At 51.1% G+C, this 21,206-nt stretch overlaps 2 protein-coding genes across 4 annotated transcripts in view; both read right to left on the minus strand.

Moving 5' to 3' along the window:
* The window catches only part of GUCA1A (guanylate cyclase activator 1A), a 17,298-nt gene extending 6,868 nt beyond the window's left edge, over positions 1-10,430 (minus strand). The window contains exons 1-2 of the mRNA XM_017878242.1: positions 10,412-10,430; positions 289-769 (exon numbers count right to left, since the gene is read on the minus strand). Of these exons, the coding sequence (XP_017733731.1) occupies positions 289-489 (201 nt within the window). The 5' untranslated portion in view covers positions 490-769; positions 10,412-10,430. The remainder of the gene's footprint in view (positions 1-288; positions 770-10,411) is intronic.
* Positions 10,431-11,562: 1,132 nt separating this feature from the next.
* CIMIP3 (ciliary microtubule inner protein 3) lies at positions 11,563-19,727 on the minus strand. 3 transcript variants are annotated; one of them, XM_017878248.1, is made up of 2 exons: positions 19,511-19,727; positions 11,563-12,060 (listed from the first exon to the last, which is right to left on the minus strand). In XM_017878248.1, exons 1-2 carry the CDS (start codon positions 19,562-19,564, stop codon positions 11,725-11,727), a joined length of 390 nt encoding a protein of 129 aa, XP_017733737.1. In that variant the 5' UTR covers positions 19,565-19,727; the 3' UTR covers positions 11,563-11,724. The 3 variants fall into 3 exon arrangements, with proteins under 3 accessions (XP_017733737.1, XP_017733738.1, XP_017733739.1); XM_017878249.1 differs by having other exon boundaries at positions 11,566-12,060; positions 19,619-19,717; XM_017878250.1 differs by lacking the exon at positions 19,511-19,727 and adding an exon at positions 13,092-13,217 and having other exon boundaries at positions 11,566-12,060.
* Positions 19,728-21,206: the final 1,479 nt, after the last annotated feature.

A 21,206-nucleotide genomic window follows, 5' to 3' on the forward strand; every position in this document is an offset into this window, starting at 1 on the left:
AAAAAAAAAAAAAAAAAAAAAAGAAAGTGAGGGCAGGGACAGTGTCTGATTCATTTCTAACCCCCCAGTGCCTGATTCAGTCGGTGCTCATTAAAGCACAAACATTAGATCCGTTGAAACCCTAGCGTCAAAAACCCACCTCTCAAGCAAACAAATGACTGAATAAATGAAGTCGCTCCCCAGCGGACACTTCTACACTCTTCTCTGCTTTTCCTCACCCTCAGCTGGTCAGGCTTCCAGAGAGGTCCCTCCAGCACTCCCTTTCCCTGCCTTTGGGCCCCTGCTCACCTTGTTGAAGTCAAAAGTCTCAAACATCTGCTCCACGTACTGGCTGGCCGACGGGCTCAGGTTCTTGAGGCCGAAGAACTGGCGGAACTCATAGAGGGTGAGTTGGCCAGAGGGGCACTCAGTCATGAACTTCTTGTACCACTGGTGGCACTCAGTGCTGCTCAGCTCCTCCACCGACTTTCCCTCCATCACGTTGCCCATTGCTCAGACCTTCAGGGGGCTGACGCCTGAGATGGACAGGTCCTGTTCGCTGCTTCTCACCCAGAGGTGTCTTGGCGACAACGGGGCCGTCCTCTCTCACAGGCCTGAGTCCTTCGGGCCTGAGCAAAGAAGGGCCTGATGGATCAGATGGTACTGGGAAATGTGGAGAGGAAGAGAGAAGAAGGAAGGAGCTGATGGCCCACACTCAAACTCACAGATGCCAGACAACTGGTGTTAAGAGTCTCCACTAAATCCTTGCAGCCCCAGTGGAGACTGTACCCTGGAGAAGAGAGTTGAAAATAGAACAAGGCTTAGAGAAGCAGAGTCCTTAGGATTACAGCCTTGAGCTGTAGGTGAGAGGATTTTTTAACCCAGTTTGCAATCTCCTAATCCCTTCTTACCACCACGGAGTGGGTGTCAGCCAGAAGCTGCTCTGATCCTATGACCTTTGCGACCTTCTTCTCCCGGTTTGAGTGGATTCACAATGGTTTTGGATTCTGCTCTCAATCATGGAATTGAGGTATATATGAGATAGAGCTGGCTTCTTGTCCAGAGATGGCCAACTGTGGGCTCCTGACAGGGCTGCTGTGTACAGTTATCCAGGCTGTGCACTGCACTTGGCCATCACAACTGAGTGGGTCCAATCATACCATGGATGTGCTAACATATGAGGGCAGCTGGGTGGATGCAGAGTCTGTGGGCTTCCAAGATATGCCTTGAACAGCCAGAGAGAACCCCTCCTACATTAACCTGCACCAGTACACAGAGACCAGTGCACACACATACACACACTCTTACACACTGGTCCTGTTCTGGCCACACTCTCGTGTTCCTGAAGGTTGCATCTTTCCCATCTTGAGAGCCGTGAATTCAACCTTCCAACTGATTCTGAGCCTCACACCATCACCATCACCTTCTAGGGGCACGGGTGGGGGACACGGAGTGTGTGCCTGGTGCCCTGGGGTGTGTGTGAGTGGGAGAGAGCAGGCACACAGGTGCATGGGTGAGCTGCTACCTGCTGGGCCTGGAAAGCTCCCTGGCCAAGCCTGGGGGGCCTGTCTATGCAGCAACAGCTTTCTCTGATGCCTGGTGGGATGTGTATTCCCTGGCCACACATTTAAAAACTGGCTCATTTATGGAACTAGCATTTGGGTGCAGGTGCACTTAACCTGGATGCTGCCAGGAAAACTTAAAGCCAGCGCTTGCCCTGCCCTTTTTCCCTTGTTTGCCTTCCTCCTTTACATATGGGCCACACCCAGGTCTCCTGACTCATCTAGAGGGAACCATTGCCCATATTTCTGCGTTCCCCACCAGGGCCTTGGACGCTTGATCAAGTTGTGCACTGATACACAATTTATACAATTTATATAAATAATATATAATTACATGTAAATAGATTTATATAAATATAGAATTTATACAATCTATAACACATATCAAATATATGTGCATGCATGTCTCAGAATGGGCTAGGTTATGCTACAGTAACAAACCACTCTAAAATCTCAGTGGCTGAAAACAACACAAGCTTGTTTCTTGCTTACATTACTGGCTGGGTGACCTTGAGCAAGTAACTTAACCTCTCTGAGCCTCAGTTTCCTCATTCTTAAAACAGGAATAATGGTGCGCATCTGATTGGGCTGTTAAGGGCAGTAAGTAGGGCTGGGCACGGTGGCTCACGCCTGTAATCCCAACATTTTAGGAGGCCGAGCTGGGTGGATCACTTGAGGCCAGGAGTTCGAGACCAGCCCGGCTAACATGGTGAAACCTTGTCTCTACTAAAAATACAAATATTAGCCAGGTGTGATGGTGCACACTCCTGTAATCCCAGCTACTTGGGAGGCTGAGGCAGGAGAATCGCTTGAACCCAGGAAGCAGAGGTTGCAGTGAGCCAAGATCGCACCATTGCACTCCAGCCTGGGTGATAGAGCGAGACCCTATCTCAAAAAAAAAAAAAAGAGTGAGTTAATATAAGAAAAGCATTTAGAACAAGGTCTGGCCCAGAGTAAGTGCCCCATAAATCTTGGCTATGATGTTATTTTGTATCTATTACAGTAGCATGACTGGCGTGCTGTTCACTACAGTCTAGGTGCGCTTATACTGCATCTTGGACACAGCAGCATCCCTAGGTTAGAGCCAATCGTGCTCTTGTCCCTTTAGCCCCATTCACTCGGGGCCCTGGACGGCTAGAAGGGCTATGTGTAGGAACAGACATTCAACTTGCCTCACACGGGTCACCTACCAGCTGTAGTCAGGCCCTAGGGAAGGTGGAGGCCTTTGTTAAAACCTTATCAGATTCAGGCTCATGCCTGTAATCCTAGCACTTTGGGAGGCTGAGGTGGGCAGATCACAAGGTCAGGAGTTCGAGACCAGCCAGGCCAACATGGTGAAACCCCGTCTCTACTAAAAATACAAAAATTAACCTGATGTGGTGGCGGGCACCTGTAATCCCAGCTACTTGGGAGACTGAGTAATCCCAGCTACTCGGGAGGCTGAGGCAGGAGAATCACTTGAACCTGGGAGGTGGAGCTTGCAGTGAGCTGAGATTGCACCACTGCACTCCAACCTGGGCGACAGAGCAAGACTCTGTCTCAAAGAAAAAAAAAAAAGTGTTCGTGATGAGCATATGTTGCTCACAAAATCAAAGAGGATAGTTATTTTTGAAAAAGAGACCAACTGAGACTGTTGTACCTCTACTCCACACAAATTGACAGCGGGTACACCGGGGTGGGGAGCTGAGCTCGCCCTGCTTCAATCGGGTTCTCCACAACAAGTTAAGGGACGAGGAGAGAAGGACTCCTTCTGGGAACTTACTTGGGGCCCAGCTGGAAAATGTGTCCTTGCAGAGGTCTCTCAGGCCCAAGATTGGGAAATGAAGAGGCTGGGGACAAGGCAGCAGCTCATCTTTCCCTCTCTATCTATTTAAATCCCTCTCCCTCTTCATGTGTGAGTACAAATGCCACCTTCTCTGTGAAGCCTTCCCAAATCGCTCTCAAATACCTTCCTCCCGCAGCATCCTGACATTTTATGTGTTGTGACCGTTAATTTTAGGACTGGATGAAGGGATACTCAGCCAGCTGGTAAAGCTTTATTTCTGGGTGTTTCTGTGAGGGTGCTTGCTGAAGAGACTGGCATTTGAATTCATAGACTAAGTAAGGAGAATCTGCCTTTACCCTATGTGGGTGGGCACCATCCAATTGGCTTAGGCCTGGATAGAAGAAAAGGGCAGGGGAAAGGTGAATTCTCTCTCTCTCTCTCTCTCTCTCTCTCTCTCTCTCTCTGTCTCTCCCCCCTCTCTCCCTCTCTCCTGGAGCTGCGACACCGTTCTTCTCCTGCCCTCAGACTCCAGGATTTGCACCAGCAGCAACCCCTCCCCACTCTCACGTTCTCAGTCCTTCAGCTTCAGACCCAGAGTTACACCATCAGTTTCCTTGGCTCTGAACCCTTTAGGCTTGAACTGAACCATGCTACTGGCTTCCCCGGTTCTCCTTCTTGCAGATGGCTTATTGTGGGACTTCTCAGCCTCCATAAACGTGTGAGCCAATCCCCCTAATAAATCCTCTCTCACACCTCTATATATATCCTATTGGCTCTGTCTCTGTGAAGAACTCTGGCTAATGTGTGTGTTATATTAGTTTTCTATGTTGCAAAACAACCACAAAGTCAGCAGCTTTAAAACTACACACATTTATTATTATTATTATTATTATTATTATTATTATTTTTGAGATGGAGTTTCGCTCTTGTTGCCCAGGCTGGAGTACAATGACGCGATCTCAGCTCAGCACAACCTCCTGCCTCCCAAGTTCAAGCGATTCTCCCGCCTCAGCCTCCGGAGTAGCTAGAATTACAGGCATGTGCCACCACGCCTGGCTAATTTTGTATTTTTAGTAGAGATGGGGTTTCTCCATGTTGGTCAGGCCAGTCTTGAATTCCCAACCTCAGGTGATCCACCCGCCTCGGCCTCCCAAAGTGCTGGGATTACAGGCATGAGCCACCATGCCCAGCCATACATTTATTATCTCGCAGTTTCTATGGGCCAGGAGTCCAGGCACAGCTTAGCTGGTCCTCTGCCTAGGGTCTCACAAGGCTGCTCTCAGGGTGTCACCTGGGCTGTATTTTCATCTGGAGACTCAACTGGGGAAGAATCCACTTCCAACTTATTCAGGTTGTTGGCAGAACTCATTTTTTTGTGGCTATGTGACAAGGGAGCTGGCTTTTCACTTGACATTGCCTGGGGGCTACAGTCAGGTCCTAAAGACTGTCCTCCATTCCTTGTTACACCAACTTCCTCACCATGGCTGCTTATTTCAAGTCAGTGAGAAGAGTCTCTCTGCAATCTGCTAAAGTCTATATAACCTAACATAATCCACAGAGTGACGTTCTTTGCCATATTCCATGGGTTAGCACCAAGTCATGGGCCTCACCCACACTCAAAGGGAGACGATTTTACAAAGGCAGGAACAACAGGAGGTAGAAATCACTGGGGTCACCTTAGAGTCTATTATGACATTCACTCTTCTACAATAACATAGACATAACATTCATTTCTTTCTGGAAGTATTATATAGGCAACTCTTTCTTGCCAGCCTGCTCTAAGGAACCCAGCAAGCTCACAGAGGGTGGTGACCATTGTGTTATTGTGACTCACCTGCCCCCAGCCCCTGGTACCACACATTCCACACAGTCGTCGGCTGGTTGTTCTGTTTGCCCTGCCCCCACTCATTCTCCACCTTTCTCCTCCAGCTCTGAGCTCCAGGAGACTGACCCCACAGACTGCATCACTCAGACTCTGCTGCCCTCTGGTTTCAGGCTGGGTTCATCCGCTGAGAAGCTGGAGGAAGACTGGAGGGTGGAGAAGGAGAAGGGCCGGGACATTTATTGTTCTCACTGCTCCCTGCCAACTTAGGGTTGGGGCAGCGGTTATTTCCTTCCACCTTCAGCCGCCGCTCCTGCCATAGCTCTCTGGGCTCCTGTAATCACAGCTCCCTCCCTTTGCCCTGCCAGGCATGATAAGGGCTTCCCTCTCGCTACTCTCTGGGTACATCACCATTCCCTTAACTATGCCCACCTCTCTGTTAATAGTCCCCACATGGACTCTCCTAAATTACCTTTTTAAGAGTAACATTTGGCCGGGCGCGGTGGCTCAAGCCTGTAATCCCAGCACTTTGGGAGGCCGAGACGGGCGAATCACGAGGTCAGGAGTTTGAGACCATCCTGGCTAACACGGTGAAACCCCGTCTCTACTGAAAAAATACAAAAGCTAGCGGGGCGAGGTGGCTGGCGCCTGTAGTCCCAGCTACTCGGGAGGCTGAGGCAGGAGAATGGCGTGAACTCGGGAGGCGGAGCTTGCAGTGAGCTGAGATCCGGCCACTGCACTCCAGCCCGCGCGACAGAGCAAGACTCTGTCTCAAAAAAAAAAAAAAGTAACATTTGACTGACGGACTTGAGCCCAGTAAAATATTGGGTGCTCGCATGCATGCACATATGATTAAAGAAAGAATTCCTGGGGCCGGGCGCGGTGGCTCACGACTGTAATCCCATCACTTTGGGAGGTCGAGGAGGGTGGATCACCTGAGGTCAGAAGTTCAAGACGAGCCTGGCCAACATGGCGAAACCCCGTCTCTACTAAATATACAAAAATTAGCTGGGTGTGGTGGCGGGTGCCTGTAATTCCAGCTACTTGGGAGGCTGAGGCAGGAGAATCGTTTGAACCCGGGAGGCGGAGGTTGCAGTGAGTCGAGATCACACCATTGCACTCCAGCCTGGATGACAAGAGTGAAGCTCCGAATCAAAAAAAAAAAAAAGAAAGAAAAGGAAAAAAAGAAGATCCTTTTTTTTTTTTTTTTTTTTTTTTTGAGACGGATCTTGCTCTGCCACCAGGCTGGAGTGAGTGGCCGGATCTCAGCTCACTAGCAAGCTCCGCCTCCCGGGTTTAGCATTCTCCTTGCCTCAGCCTCCAGAGTAGCTGGGACCTGACAGGCCCCGCTCGTCGCCTGGCTAGTTTTTTTTTTTTTTTTTTTTTTTTTTTTGTATTTTTAGGTAGAGTCAGGGTTTCACCGTATTAGCATCAGGATGGGTCTCATCTCCTGACCCCGTGATCCCGCCCGTCTCAGCCTCCAAAGTGATGGGATTAAGCTTGAGCCACCGCGCACAAAGAAAGAATTCTTAAAAGCTAAAACTGAATGAAACTCTCCTTGTTGAATAGGTACGCAAGTCCTGTAGGGTGGGTATTATTATTAGCACGTGAGACAAAAGGGGCTTGGGGCAGAAACTTTAAATCACCTGCTCAGGTTCACGAGCCTTTTAGTGGTGGTGCCAAAGTTTTCCCACCTCATCATCATGCTTTTCTCCCAAGCCTTCACACCTCTGCAGAAGGGCTGGATAGAGCCAGAGGCACCCCACGAGCCCCTCGAGCCTCTCGCTCCAGCGCCCTCTCCCTTAGCCCTCCCCCTTGTGGCCCTCTGCCCAACAATTCCATTGACAGAGAGCTTGCTCCCTCTGCGGGAGGAGGGTCCCCACCCCTTGTCTCCAGCCCAGGGTGGGAATGGAATCCCCTCAGACAGGCATGCCCAGGCAAGGAGGACTGAGATCAACACCAAGGCCCCAAGGAAGCAGTATGCACAAGGTATGCGTGAGGGCACGGAAGGCCAGGGTACAGGTCACACAGCATACACAGTGAGGGAGATTCCTGCCTTCCCCGGCTGCTCTGTCTGCACGAATCCCTCCTGGGACAGAAGCCAGATCAAAGGAAGAGGCTCCACCTGGTGGAATGGGGCCGAGGGGAGGGAGTAGATGGGGCAGCTGCAGAGAGGTGGAAAGACAAGCCAGGAAGAGACAGGAGGGGCAGCGATCCCAGGCCAGACTAATCCCCCTCCAAGGCTGCCTGCTTGCCCCTCCACTCCACAGAAACACAGAAGGATCCTGAGCACAGGTTCACTTGCCTCCTGGGCCTATCTCACTCAAATCAAGGTGATACCTTGGCCAGCTTCTGTAAAGGGTTTCTAAGGGCGTCCATGGAGGCTGCATTACCAAGATGAACCTCAAGAGGGAGCCCATTCTCCAGGGCAGGGGAGGAGGTGTCTGTTGGGAGAGTGAAGACTCCTCATGGGAACCCTGCCCCTCACCCTGCAAAGGCTGTAGAATCTAGGAGGCAAGGGACGGTTCCTGTTAATATCTTTGCATCTTAAGGACCCAGCCTACAGCCCACAGGGTCTGTTCGGTGACTGACTGAATGAATGAGCAAGACTTCTAAGTTACACACAGACCGAAAACTTCCACTTATCTCTTCTTTTCAAAATCCCACTAAAATGTGAATAAATGCCTGTTTTAAAGACAAAAGGAGGCCGGGCTCGGTGGCTTACGCCTGTAATCCTAACACTTTGGGAGGCTGAGGCGGGCAGAGCACCTGAGGTCAGGAGTTCGAGACCAGCTTGACCAACATGGAGAAACCCATCTCTATTAAAAATACAAAAATTGGGCCGGGCGCGGTGGCTCAAGCCTGTAATCCCAGCACTTTGGGAGGCCGAGACGGGAGGATCACGAGGTCAGGAGATCGAGACCATCCTGGTCTACACGGTGAAACCCCGTCTCTACTAAAAAATACAAAAAACTAGCCGGGCGAGATGGCGGGCGCCTGTAGTCCCAGCTACTCGGGAGGCTGAGGCAGGAGAATGGCGTAAACCCGGGAGGCGGAGCTTGCAGTGAGCGGAGATCGCGCCACTGCACTCCAGCCCGGGCGACAGAGCTAGACTCCGTCTCAAACAAAACAAAACAAAACAAAAAAATTAGCCGGGCGTGGTGGCGCATACCTGTAATCCCAGCTACTTGGGAGGCTGAAGCAGGAGAATTGCTTGAACCTGGGAGGAGGAGGTTGCGGTGAGCCAAGATCACCTCATTGCACTCCAGCCTGGGCAACAAGAACAAAACTCCGTCTCAAAAAAGGAAAAGGGGGCTAGGCGCAGTGGCTCATGCCTGTAATCCCAGCACTTTGGGAGGCCAAGGCGGGTGGATCACCTGAGGTCAGGAGTTCGAGACCAGCCTGACCAACATGGAGAAACCCTGTCCCTACTAAAATTACAAAATTAGCAGGGCATGGTGGTGCATGCCTGTAATCCCAGCTACTCGGGAGGCTGAGGCAGAAGAATTGCTTGAACCTGGAAGGCGGAGGTTGCGGTGAGCTGAGATCGCACCATTGCACTCCAGCCTGGGCAATAAGAGTGAATCTCAAAAGAAAGAAAGGAAAGAAAGGAAGAAAAGAAAAGGGAAAGAAGGAAGGAAGGAAGGAAAGGGAAAAAAAGGANCGCGCCACTGCACTCCAGCCCGGGCGACAGAGCTAGACTCCGTCTCAAACAAAACAAAACAAAACAAAAAAATTAGCCGGGCGTGGTGGCGCATACCTGTAATCCCAGCTACTTGGGAGGCTGAAGCAGGAGAATTGCTTGAACCTGGGAGGAGGAGGTTGCGGTGAGCCAAGATCACCTCATTGCACTCCAGCCTGGGCAACAAGAACAAAACTCCGTCTCAAAAAAGGAAAAGGGGCTAGGCGCAGTGGCTCATGCCTGTAATCCCAGCACTTTGGGAGGCCAAGGCGGGTGGATCACCTGAGGTCAGGAGTTCGAGACCAGCCTGACCAACATGGAGAAACCCTGTCCCTACTAAAATTACAAAATTAGCAGGGCATGGTGGTGCATGCCTGTAATCCCAGCTACTCGGGAGGCTGAGGCAGAAGAATTGCTTGAACCTGGAAGGCGGAGGTTGCGGTGAGCTGAGATCGCACCATTGCACTCCAGCCTGGGCAATAAGAGTGAATCTCAAAAGAAAGAAAGGAAAGAAAGGAAGAAAAGAAAAGGGAAAGAAGGAAGGAAGGAAGGAAAGGGAAAAAAAGGAAAAAAGACAGCAGATACGGGGGTTCTAATAAAATTTTGGAAAACAAGGCAGATGAACAAGCGGTAACTGTCTTTCTTATGAGAGTGGAGAAAGTCGAAACCTAAATGCTTTCAAAGAGGAGGAGGCTGCGGAGCCCGGGACAAACCTATTCCTGCCACAGGAATAGGGAGGCAGACGTACCAGGTGCCCCTGAAGGCTGGGATGCAGCACATGTGGAGCAGAAAATAGGACGGGCCAAAGTTTGTATAATGAACACTTGGCTTCTCCGATGCCCTCCGTGAGGCAGCAGAACAGGCATCTCCCTGCATCAGTCCCCTCCTGACCCTGGTTGAAGTTTCTTCTGGAGATTTGGCCAGAGAGGCCCTAGTCTCTAGGCACAGCCTCAGGAAGAGACATGTGCCATTCTGTAAATGGAGCGTTAAAAGAAAGTCTACATACCGAGAGTGAGAAAACCACCACGTGCCTCCCGTGCCTGGCTCCTTGAACACTAATGACCAAGCAGAAAGAGAGACCTGGTACAGATGCCAGATGGTCAGAGGCCAGCCAAGGCTCATCAGGCATTTGAGAAAAACTCTAACTCGAAAGAGAACCTACAGCAAGCCAAGAGGAAAACGCGGATTCTTAGCCGGGCGTGGTGGCGGGTGCCTGTAGTCCCAGCTACACGGGAGGCTGAGGCAGGAGAATGGCGTGAACCCGGGAGGCGGAGCTTGCAGTGAGTAGAGATGGCGCCACCGCACTCCAGCCTGGGTGACAGAGCGAGACTCCGTCTCAAAAAAAAAAAAAAAAAAAAAAAAAAAAAAAAAAAAAAAAAAAAAAAAAAAAGGAAAACGCGGATTCTGTGCTGTTAGGGTCGCCTCGAGGGGTCTCCGCTTCCCTCCACGCTGCTTACCATCTTCTCAAAGAAAGGCCGACAGGACAGCCTGGCCTGTGTTGTGGACTGCTTGTCGGGGTCTCCGGACACCTGTCTCTCCTTCCCACACCAACCCCAACCTCTCCTGCACAGGAATTATGCCCACGAAATACACTACCATACCTACAGGGGGACGAGAGTCCTAGGAATGAAACCAGCTGAATTCACCGTGTGGTGTGCTGGTAAATGTTTAATGATGAGCTCTCTGGAAAAAAGAAACTCCAATTTTTAGGCAATTTGCTCGCTTCTGTGGTGTAAATGCTCCCACCACAGCTGATTTCAAACTGCCAACAGGAAATCACTGATTGCGGGGTAGGGAAGACAGGGGCACAACCAGCTCTTACAAGCCAGTACGAGCTGGCTCCAGCACACCGCTGGGGTCCCTCTGAATGGCAGTGACTGGGGACTCGCTCAGGCCACTGCTGGGAATCCAGTGCCCTCTGCCTCCATCCCCCTCTTCCATGCCCCATGACCCATGAGCTCAACTAGCCTCAGAGCCAGTTCTTCTGGACCAGAGGAGACAGCAAGGATGTGAAATCCTCCCCCGCCAACACACTACAAGTCAGAAGTAGCAGCTTTATGTAAAACTGGGTCTGGGAGGGGACTCCCTAGAGACTGTGTTCATTCTCCGCATTCTTCCTCATTCTGCAGCAGCTGCTCCAACCAGGGTAAGATGACCTTGTGAAAGAGCAGGAGTCATGGCCAGTTGATGGATCTCTTCCTTTTTTTTTTTAATTAATTTTTTTTTTTTTTTGACGGAGTCTCCCTCTGTTGCCCAGGCTGGAGTGCAGTGGCACAATCTCGGCTCACTGCAACCTCTGCCTCCCGGCTTCAAGCGATTCTCATTCCTCAGCCTCCCGAGTAGCTGGGATTATAGGCACCTGCCATCATGCCTGGCTAATTTTTGTAGAGACGGGGTTTCACCATGTTGGCCAGGCTGGTCTTGAACTCCTGACCTCAGGTGATCCGCCCACCTTGGCCTCCCAAAGTGCTGGGATTACAGGTGTGAGCCACCGTGCCCACCCTCTCTTCCTTATTTTTGGAGGGATCCAAGCCTGGACCATCAGGAGGCTGGAGCCAGGATTGGCTTTGCTTGGGACTCAGGCTCTGGAGAAGGGTTGAGGTTACTTTTGGGGTTAGGGAACTGAGAATCAAGTCCTTCCAAGTCTTCAGGAACCTCTGGACATAACCTTACAGTATAACATCCCCATGGCCTGTTTATCCACTCACAGCCAACCATTCAGATGCCAGGGAAAAGAAGGACAAACTTGAACTGCTGCTGAGAAGAGAGACCTCCTTTTATCATTGTTGATAGGTGGGCATGGCACAGCTGTCTCAGCCCGATACAGGTCACTCCTCCTGCAGTAAGCAGCCCTTCCCCTTGGGGACCTGAGGTCACAGGGGTGAGGGTGAAGGGTGAGGGGCTTCTGGTTGGCTCAGGCCTGGGAGCGCCACAAGACCGAGTTGGCAGGAGGCACATCAAAGCGCTTGCGGGTGTGGTCAGTGTCCCGACGGTACAGGTAGCCACAGGTAGGCTTCTGCAAGGTGTAGAAGGGGTTCAGGGAGTTGGAGTACTGGGAGGTGTAGAAATTGAACCTGAGCTTGTCTGGATTCTGCCCCTTAGAGTCCACCACGACCGGCACATAGGCTGCTGCCAGAGACTGCTCACGGTCCTGCTTCCACGCCTGGGACACGGATGGGTGTGGAGCCTTCACCCCCTTGCATGATGGTGTCTTTGGCCCATGACTGGGTCCAGAGGGTTTCTGTGAGTCCTGGGAGGGGGTAAAGAAGGCGAGAGCTGAGGCATTGGATACTGGGATTTCAACTGCTATGCCAGGGACAGAAGGGAGGAGAAGGAGCCACTGCTTAGAAGCCCCCAGAGCCACTCTGGAGCACTGTTGTGTTGACCATGGAGCCAGGGACCTCCAGAGCAAGGGAGAGCCATCAGGGTCCCCTGACCTGGCCCCCTGCTGCTGCAGAACTCTGCCTACTTACCAGAGGCAACAGCCAGCTCCCAGAGGCTAGGAACCTGGGGATCATCTTCAGTCCCTCCCCACCCCCTTTCCCCACATCCAATCCATCTGTCCGTGTCCTTCGCATGGCTCCTGTGTGGCCCTCCCCTCCCTCTTTTCTGCCACTGCTCCCACAGGCCTTCGAACTCTCTCTCCTGCGGGGCACCGCCAGCTTGCCTTCCACCAGGGCTTCCTGTCTCCCACCCTCCTGCTTGGTCACGCTGTGCTTCACACTCACAGAGCAAGACTCCATGTCAAAAAAAAAAAAGAGATAGAGTTTCGCTCTTGTTACCCAGGCTGGAGTACAATGGCATGATCTCAGTTCACTGCAACCTCCATCTCCTGGGTTCAAGAGATTCTTCTGACTCAGCCTCCCGAGTAAGCTGGGATTACAGGCACCCAGCACCACTCCTGGCTAATTTTTGTATTTTTAGTACAGACGACGTTTCACCATGTTGGCCAGGCTGGTCTCAAACTCCTGACCTCAGGTGATTCACCCGCCTCAGCCTCCCAAAGTGTTGGGATAATAGACGTGAGCCACTGTGTCCAGCCTACTCTGTCTCCAGAAAAAAAAAAAAGAATGTGGCTTCCACTCTCCAGTCCCTCCAACCCTCCACCCACCCTGCATTTCAGTCACACAGTCTACCTCTTGTTCCCTGCTCACATCCGGTACTTCCAGAGCCTGTACCTTGGCTCAGGTGTTCCCCTGAGCCCTCCCTCCTGTGCACTAGGGAAATTGTCTTTCCCATTAGAGCTTCAGCTCCTTAAGGGCAACTATCTCATACTCTTACCCTTGACATAACAGCCTCCAAAATCCTATTTACTGTTTTACTCCAGACGAATGCATTTAGAGAAAGCTTGATAAATGTTGGATCAATTGAACTGAATTCAAGTAAGGGGTACCAGCTCACTTTCCAACCAGCCAGCCCATTCTATTTTAGAACATATCTCATTGTTACCAAATGTGTCTCCTACTCACCCATACCTACTTCATCCTAACCACCACTCTTGGTTGATTACTTACTGGGGTCTACCCACTCTCTAGGAGGCCCCATTGCCACATTTAGCACATCACATTGACATTTATTTATTCCTCTGTCACTACCCTTCCTGTGACCAAGCTATCCTGTTCACCTTCAAATCCCCACACCATGTTTCTGGTACCAGCTGTGCATTTTACTAGGGACTGTCCTCACCATGACAGTACCACCAAAGGATGAGGCATCTGTAGGCAACCATCCACCCTGCATGTGTGTCAGGCTGGATCTGTTCTGGTCCCCCAGGCTTCAGCTGTCAGGGGAACCCATTTCCCCTCCCCCAGCCTCACAGCCCTCCAGCCTCCAGGCACTGTGAGAGAACCGCTAGGTACAGGGTTAGTGGAAGTTGAGCTCCTGCCCTCTTACAAAAGAAGTCTCCTTTTCTCAAATCATCATAGTTCCTCTGTGTTTTGTTTTGTTTTTTGAGATGGAGTTTCACTCTTGTTGCCCAGTGCAAGGGTGCGATCTCAGCTCACAGCAATCCCCACCTCCTGGGTTCAAGTGATTCTCCTGCCTCACCCTCCCGAGTAGCTGGGATTACAGGTATGTGCCACCATGCCCGGGTTTTCTCCATGTTTGTCAGGCTGGTCTCGAACTCCCGACCTTGGGTGATCCGCCCGCCTCAGCCTCCCAAAGTGCTGGGATTACAGGCATAAGCCACCTCACCCAGTCTTCTCTGGGTTTAATTTACAAACTATCTGCCCAGCCCAAACTTGTCCAGGGCTTTCCTCCAAAGCAGGCTTTGTTCCTGTTGGTTCCTACCCAGGTATATATGTGCCCTCAGTTTTGCAAATTTGCAGTTTTCAAAATTCTTCCTATTCTTCCAGGGTCAGCGGCAGACTTGAAACCTTCTCCAGGAACCCCTGAAGCCTCCTGCAGCCCCTGCCCCATCTTGTCCTCTTCTATGCCTTCTGGACCCCTCTCAGGATGTGCTCCTTTACTGGAGGGACTAAGGTGAGTCAGGCGCACACATTCTGAAGAAGTCGTCATTTAGAGTCCTACGAGTGCACTGGGACCACTTTCTGCAGTCTTGTCTCATCTAAATCCCAACATAGTCCTTTGCTAAAGTCCCAACAGGCTGTAAATGTCTCCCGCAGTCAGGACTGCATCCTATGCATCTCTTTGTCCCTAGAACCTACCCCAGTGCTGGTGCACAGCCACAAGAAATGAGCAAGTGTTCTACAGCCTTCCCAGACTCTTCCAGGCTCAGCCCCAGGGCACAGGGGCTTACAGGCAGAGGAGCAAGCACTGGAAATGAACTGTGATAGTGGTCATCAAAGATTGTTTTCTAGCCAGGTGCGGTGGATCACACCTGTAATCCCAACACTTTGAGAGGCTGAAGTGGGAGGATCACTTGACGCCCGGAGTTCAAGACCAGCCTGGGCAACATAGGGAGACCTTGTCTCTGTTTAAAAAAAGTTAAAAATTAGCCAGGCATGGTGGCATGCACCTACGGTCCTAGCCACTCGGGAGGCTGAGGCAGGAGGATGGTTTGAACCCAGGAGGTTGAGGCTGCAGTGAGCTGTGATCACACCACTGCACTTCAGCCTGGGTGGCAGAGCGTGACCCCATCTCAAAAAAACCAAGATTATTTTCCACTTCAATTTGTGAGCACCGCACCAAACCCTGTCAGTGGATCACCTCTTACAATCCTCACATCAACCCTTTGAGGAAGGTGTTAACTATTATTAGCCCCCCTTGTAACTGAAAAAACTGAAGAGGCCAGTCCCATGTCCAGAGTCACGTGACTGGTGAGGAGCAAGGCTGGGATTTGAACCCAGGTCTTTCCACACCCCGTGCTCCATGACGTGTCTTGTGCCCACTGCTCTATGGGAGCAGGGCCTGCCAGGGGCCTGTGCATCTTTTATTTCTTTCTGTCCTCATTCCATCAACCTACTGAGCTCCTGCCAGACGTGCTGTGTGGCAGCTGATTAGCCAAGGTTGCCCTGCACAGCTCCCAGCTCACTGGAGGGCGGGGCAGCCAGATTTCCCAGTCTGGCAAGAACACTGTGGGGTTTTGACTGCTGGATTTGGGTTCTGGGTTTTTGGACCCTGCATGGACAGAACAACATACTGGGAAGTATGAGGTCTACAGCATGAATCACCATCTCTTAGCAGAGCTGAGGATAGGACATGAGTTGCTCCATTCATTCATTCGCAACCATTCCTGAGCACCTCTTGGATGCCAGGCTCTTGGTGTGAAGGTGACAAAGACACCACGCATGAACACAAGAGGGTCCCTGTAGAGTATGGTGGCTCAGCCTTGGTACCTCTGACTCTTTGGGCTGGACAATCTTTGTTAGAGGGGTTGTCCTGTGTCTTGCAGGATTACAGCAGTGGCCTCTACCCACCAGATGCCAGTAGCACCCTCTCCCAGTTGTGACAACAAAAATGTCTCCAGTCGTTGCCCGATGTCCCGTGAGGGCAGTGACAATCAGTGCTATAGGACCCATGGCAATCTCTTTATCCTTGGTAGAGGCTGACATCCTGGCCCAGAGAATGCTCCCTTTCCTGGGCTGCAAGAAGTGGCTTAGGTTTCTTCGTGTTAAGGGTGAGTCTGAGCATGTGGGTTTTGTCCTCCTGACACCACAGAAGGACCATGAAGATGAAGGAGCTCCAGAGACCCCACCCCCCGTCCCTGCTCCCCACTAACCCTTAGCCCCAGGGCTGCATCAGCCTCTTGGGCATCTTGGGCTCATGGGGCTGGGGCCAGGGATGACAGAGGCAGGCGCTTTCAGAATGGCTGGGGGACTGAAGAGACCAGCCCACAGATGGAAGGGTGGCACTCTTTACTCACGGGATTGAGGATCTGCCAAATGTCAGGCATTAGCCACTCAGCTCGGCAAAAGCTCCGAAGAGCCATTTGAGACGTTGCCCCCATTTTTCAGATACGGAAACCGAGGCTCAAAGGCATCGAAGCATTTGTCTGAGTTGACACAGTTTGTAGGATAGTATGTGAGTACCTTTCCGAAGTCCCACAACTGGTTAGTGTGGGAACCAGGATTCAAACTCTGTCCTCCCTTTCTGCCCTAGCCCAGGCCCTGGCTTGGGCCCATCCTGCCCTGGGTCCACACCTCAGCTGTGTTTAGGATGCTGCTGCTGCAACATACAGGACTCTGGTGGCAGCAGGGGTAGGGGACAGCCAGGGTCCCCGGAACATCCAGGGATGAAGCCCTCACAAAAACTGGGACAGAGACAGTCCAGGGGAAGTGGTGGAAGAGGAGGAGGAGGAGGAAGAGGGAGTCAGGCAGCACTAGCCTTCCCCTGCCCTTTCTAGGGGCCAAGCCAGCCTCCAAGTGACTCACCTCAGAGGGCTGAGGACTCCCCATTACCTCCCCCAGGGCCTAGCACAGCCAGCTCTGGTGGAGGGTGGAGCCTGACTGCATACTTTCTGGGTTAACATCTGGTTTCTTTTAACTGGCTGTTCTTTGCTCACGTGTTCCTTGTCAAGGGTGCTGGGTATGTGCTTACTGCGTATGTGACTTAGATCACTGGTTCTCAGCCAGGGGTGACTTTTCCTCCAGAGGACATTTGGCATGTTTGGAGACATTTTGGGTTGTCACACAGTGTGGGGTGGGTGCTACTGCCTTCCAGCGGGTAGGAGCCAGGGATGCTGCTACGTATCCTACAATGCATAGCCCCTGCAGCAAAGAATCGTCAGCGCCCAATGTCAAAAACACCAAGATTAAGAAACTCCGGTTTAGAGGTTTGGAGAAGAAGTCCCATCTCCCCTACCTGCTTCCCTCATTTCCATTCCGCAGGGAGTGATGAAGTTACAGGACAAGTACAGGTCTCACCAACCCCTCCCTTCCCTTGGGAATCCCATGATCCTATTTTCATATGGGTTCTAAGCTAAAGTCAAAAGAAGGAATCTAGATAGAATTATCCCTCCATGGGCCGGCGTGGTGGATCATGCCTGTAATCCTAGCACTTTGGGACGCCAAGGCAGGAGGATTGCTTGAGGCCAAGAGTTAAAGACCAACCTGGCCAACATAGTAAGACCCATCTCTATTTCAAAAAAAAAGAAAAGAAAAAAGAGCTGGCGCCACGGCTCATGCCTGTAATCCCAGCACATTGGGAGACTGAGATGGGCAGATCACTTGAGCCCAGGAGTTTGAGACCAGCCTGACCAACATGGCAAAACCCTGTCTCTACTAAAAATGCAAAAAATTAACTGGATGTGGTGGTGCATGCCTGTAATCCCAGCTCAGTGCAACCTCCGCCTCCTGTGTTCAAATGATTCCCCCACCTCAACCTCCCAGGTAGCTGGGATTACAGGCACGTGCCAGCATGCCTGGCTAATTTTTTTGTATTTTTAGTAGAGACGGGGTTTCACCATGTTGACCAGGCTGGTCTCGAACTCCTGACCTCAAGTGATCCTCCTGGATCATGGGATTCCCAAGGGAGGGGAGGGGCTGGTGAGACGCCGGGAGGCTGAGGAAGGAGAATCACTTGAACCAGGGAGGAGGAGGTTACAGGGAGCTGAGATCACACCACTGCACTCTAGCCTGGGTGACAGAGTGAGACCTTGTCTCAGAAAAAAGAAATACCCCTTCATGACCCCCATCCCCGCAGGCAGACCTCACAAAGGCCTTTTAGATGCACAGGTACACAGGTATTAATATGTACATATGTACTAATATGTGTTTGTCCCTTATGCCGGGGTTTAGAATGGGGAAGTGCATGACTCAAGAGTGGGGCTTTCTGAGTAGGGCAAGAAGATCTCACCTGTGATATTACTACAGGTTTTCTAGGAAGGCCTCTGTCCTCTCAAATCCTCCAGGGCCATAGGCACATGACCTTGCCCAGCGAGAAATTCCACCTGTAGCCTCCTCATTCTGGGGGAAGGCCTTGTGCCTTATTGAAATGCAAATAGCACTTGGGTGTGAAGGCTGGTGAAGGCCCACAGGGGCATCTGGTGCTGTGGAATGTTCCTTGGCTTTGGTGTTTGAAGGTCTGAGCTCTGGGCCTGACCCTGCCCTTACAGGTCAGGCGACGTTGGGCAAGTTGCTGTGCCTCTTTGAGCTTTAGTGGGGCAAAATGGGGATAATAAGGCTAGCTACTTCACCAGCTTGTGGTGGGGTGCCATAAGTGTTGGGAACCGTAAAGGCGCAGTGCAAATAGTCATGACTATCAGCCTCTCGCCCAGTTACACCGTGGTTTCACGCACACCTGGCTGAACCTATAGGAGAGCACGTTTCCCTTTGGGGGAGCACAGAGGCTTTGAAGGGAGGGTTAGGGAGGCTGGGGGTAGGCCTCAATTTCCTCCTGTGACTGGGTAGCATGGGGAACTGGAGCCAGCTACCTCAGTTCAAATTCCAGTTCACTGCAGGGCCGGGTGGCTCACACCTGTGATCTCAGTGGGAGGTCGAGGTGGGAAGATTGCTTGAGCTCAAAAGTTCAAGACCAGCCTGGGCAACATGGAAAGACCTCATCTCTATTTTATAAAAAAGTTAAAAAAAAAAAAAAAAAAAAAAAGGCTGAGCACAGTGGCTCACGCCTGTAATCCCAGCACTTTGGGAGGCCGAGGAGGAGGATCACTAGAGGTCAGGAGTTCGAGACTAGCATGGTCAACATGGTGAAACCCCATCTCTACTAAAAATATAAAACAATTAGCCAGGCATGGTGGCACGTACCTGTAATCCCAGCTACCTGGGAGGCTGAGGTGGGGGAATCATTTGAACACAGGAAGCGGAGGTTGCACTGAGCCGAGATTGTGCCACTGCACTCCAGCCTGGGCAACAAAGTGAGTCTCAAAAAAAAAAAAAACAAAACAAAACTCCAGCCCTCTCACTCACTAGCTGCCTGATCCTTACGCAAATTATAATCTCGGTACCTCAATTTTCCCAGGTATAATGTGGGAACAACAAGAGCTCTACCTCATAGAGTTAATGCGAGGACTTAATGAGCTAGTCCATGTAAAGTGCCTAGACCTCTTAAGCACTCAAAGGTTAGCTACAATTATTACTTATCTCAAGTTTGCCTTGGAGATGGGGGTAACACGAACCAAACAGTCCAGGACACATTTTGCAGCAGTGAAGGGGCAGAGGAAGCAAGATGGAGGGTGTCCTGTTCCCTCTCTCCGTCTCCCCGGGGAGATAACAGAGGTCCCACAGCTGGGGAGTACAAGGCAGGTAGCAGCACCCAACTAAGCCTTTTGTAAGAGGACCCACCTCCCAGCCACACAGGTGAGGCTGGCTGGGGCTTTCATGCTCTTTCCTGACCATCAGGCTTCTTGTGACCCCGGGCTGACCTTCTCCAGCCCTGTGACTTCATCCCACCTTGTACATCCTGGACCAGGGCCTTTCTTGATGGTCAGATGGAACTTCTGATGGTCAGGGAGGACTCTTGGCAGGACACTGAGAGTGCCAAGGTGGGGAGAACTTGTATGGGGCAGGGGGCATTGTGACACCTCTTTACAACACAATTCCTTCTGTCTTCCCAAGGGGACATGAGGCCAGGGCTGGGGACTGACGTTTCAGGACCTGGAAGGGTCTTTCAGCCTTGACACTGGCCCACTATGCTATTCTCTCTTCCCACAAATGCACAGAACCCTAAAACTGTGGGCAGGAGGTGAAGGGAGATCATCCTAATTATCCAGGTGCCTCCAGAAGTCCTAATATACCCCCATGTCCCAATATCACTGTCAGGAAGGAAATGTACCCTGGCAACTCTTCGTTCTGTCTGTCTATCTATCTATCTATCTATCTATCTATCTATCTATCTATCTATCGTTCTATCTATCTATCAATCATCTATCTATCAATCATCTATCAATCATCTATTTATCATTTATCTATCATCTGCCTGCCTTGCAAATTACAGAGATGAGTGGATGAATGGATGGGTGGACAGAGGAGTGGGAGGGTGGATAGACAGGTAGATGGACTGGGTTGGTGGAGAGATGGTGGATGGGCCAACCCTTGTGATTTGAACCCTGCTCATCTCCTTAGCCTCATCTCTTGCTGTCTTTCCCTCACTCTGTATGCAGTAGCTAGTTTCTTAGACATGCCCCACTCTCTCCCCTCTGAGGCTTTCTATATGCCATTCCTTCTCATGGACTGCTTTGAACAGGGGGTTGGGAGATAAAGGGATGGATGAACAGGTGGATAGACAGATGGCTGAATAGGAGTGACCATATGTGAGTGGATGGATGGATGGATGGATGGTCAGTAAATGGACAGATGGTGATGGCTGTGGTATAGAGGAGTGCAGGCCCAGAAGTTAGAATGCCTGAGCTTGAATTCTGGCTCTACTATTTTACTAGTGTGTAACTTTGGGAAAATTAATCGACATCTTTATGCTTCTGTTTTCTCATCTGTAAAATGGGTAAAGTCCCTACCTAATAGAGTTGGGCAAAGCACTGAGGACAGTGCCTGGCACAGAGTAAGCACTGAGTAAACATCAGCTATGATTATGTGTGGGTGGGTAATTGGATTGATGGGTGGGTGGCTGAATGGGCTGTCTTGTCCCCATCTTCAGAAATCAGCCTCCCTACCTCCCTAGGGTCCTGTCTCCCCAATACCACACTTGGTAGGCAGCTTCCAGGAGTAGTGTCAGAAATCCCACATGTAGGAGTGACACGGGCTTGTAGTGTCAGAAATCCCCTGGGTTGAGGGGAAGGAGAGAGTTCCAGGGGAGGTAGATAGAGCTATTGGGTGCCTTCCTGCCACACCGGCTTGGGCTGGGCCCAGAATTATTTGTTTTTTTCCTGGCCCTGAGTCAACACTGACAAGATGGACTTTGGGGCCAAAGGTAGACTGGAAATTGGGGTGTTGATGACTTGTGTGCTGTGCCTCGATCTCACACCCTGATGGTAATGACCCCTAATTTCTTTCTTTCTTTTTTTTTTTTTTTTTTTTTTTTTTT

This window comes from Rhinopithecus bieti, unplaced genomic scaffold (assembly GCF_001698545.2).
Source record: "Rhinopithecus bieti isolate Rb0 unplaced genomic scaffold, ASM169854v2 scaffold_9981, whole genome shotgun sequence".
Classification (NCBI taxonomy): Eukaryota; Metazoa; Chordata; class Mammalia; order Primates; family Cercopithecidae; genus Rhinopithecus; species Rhinopithecus bieti.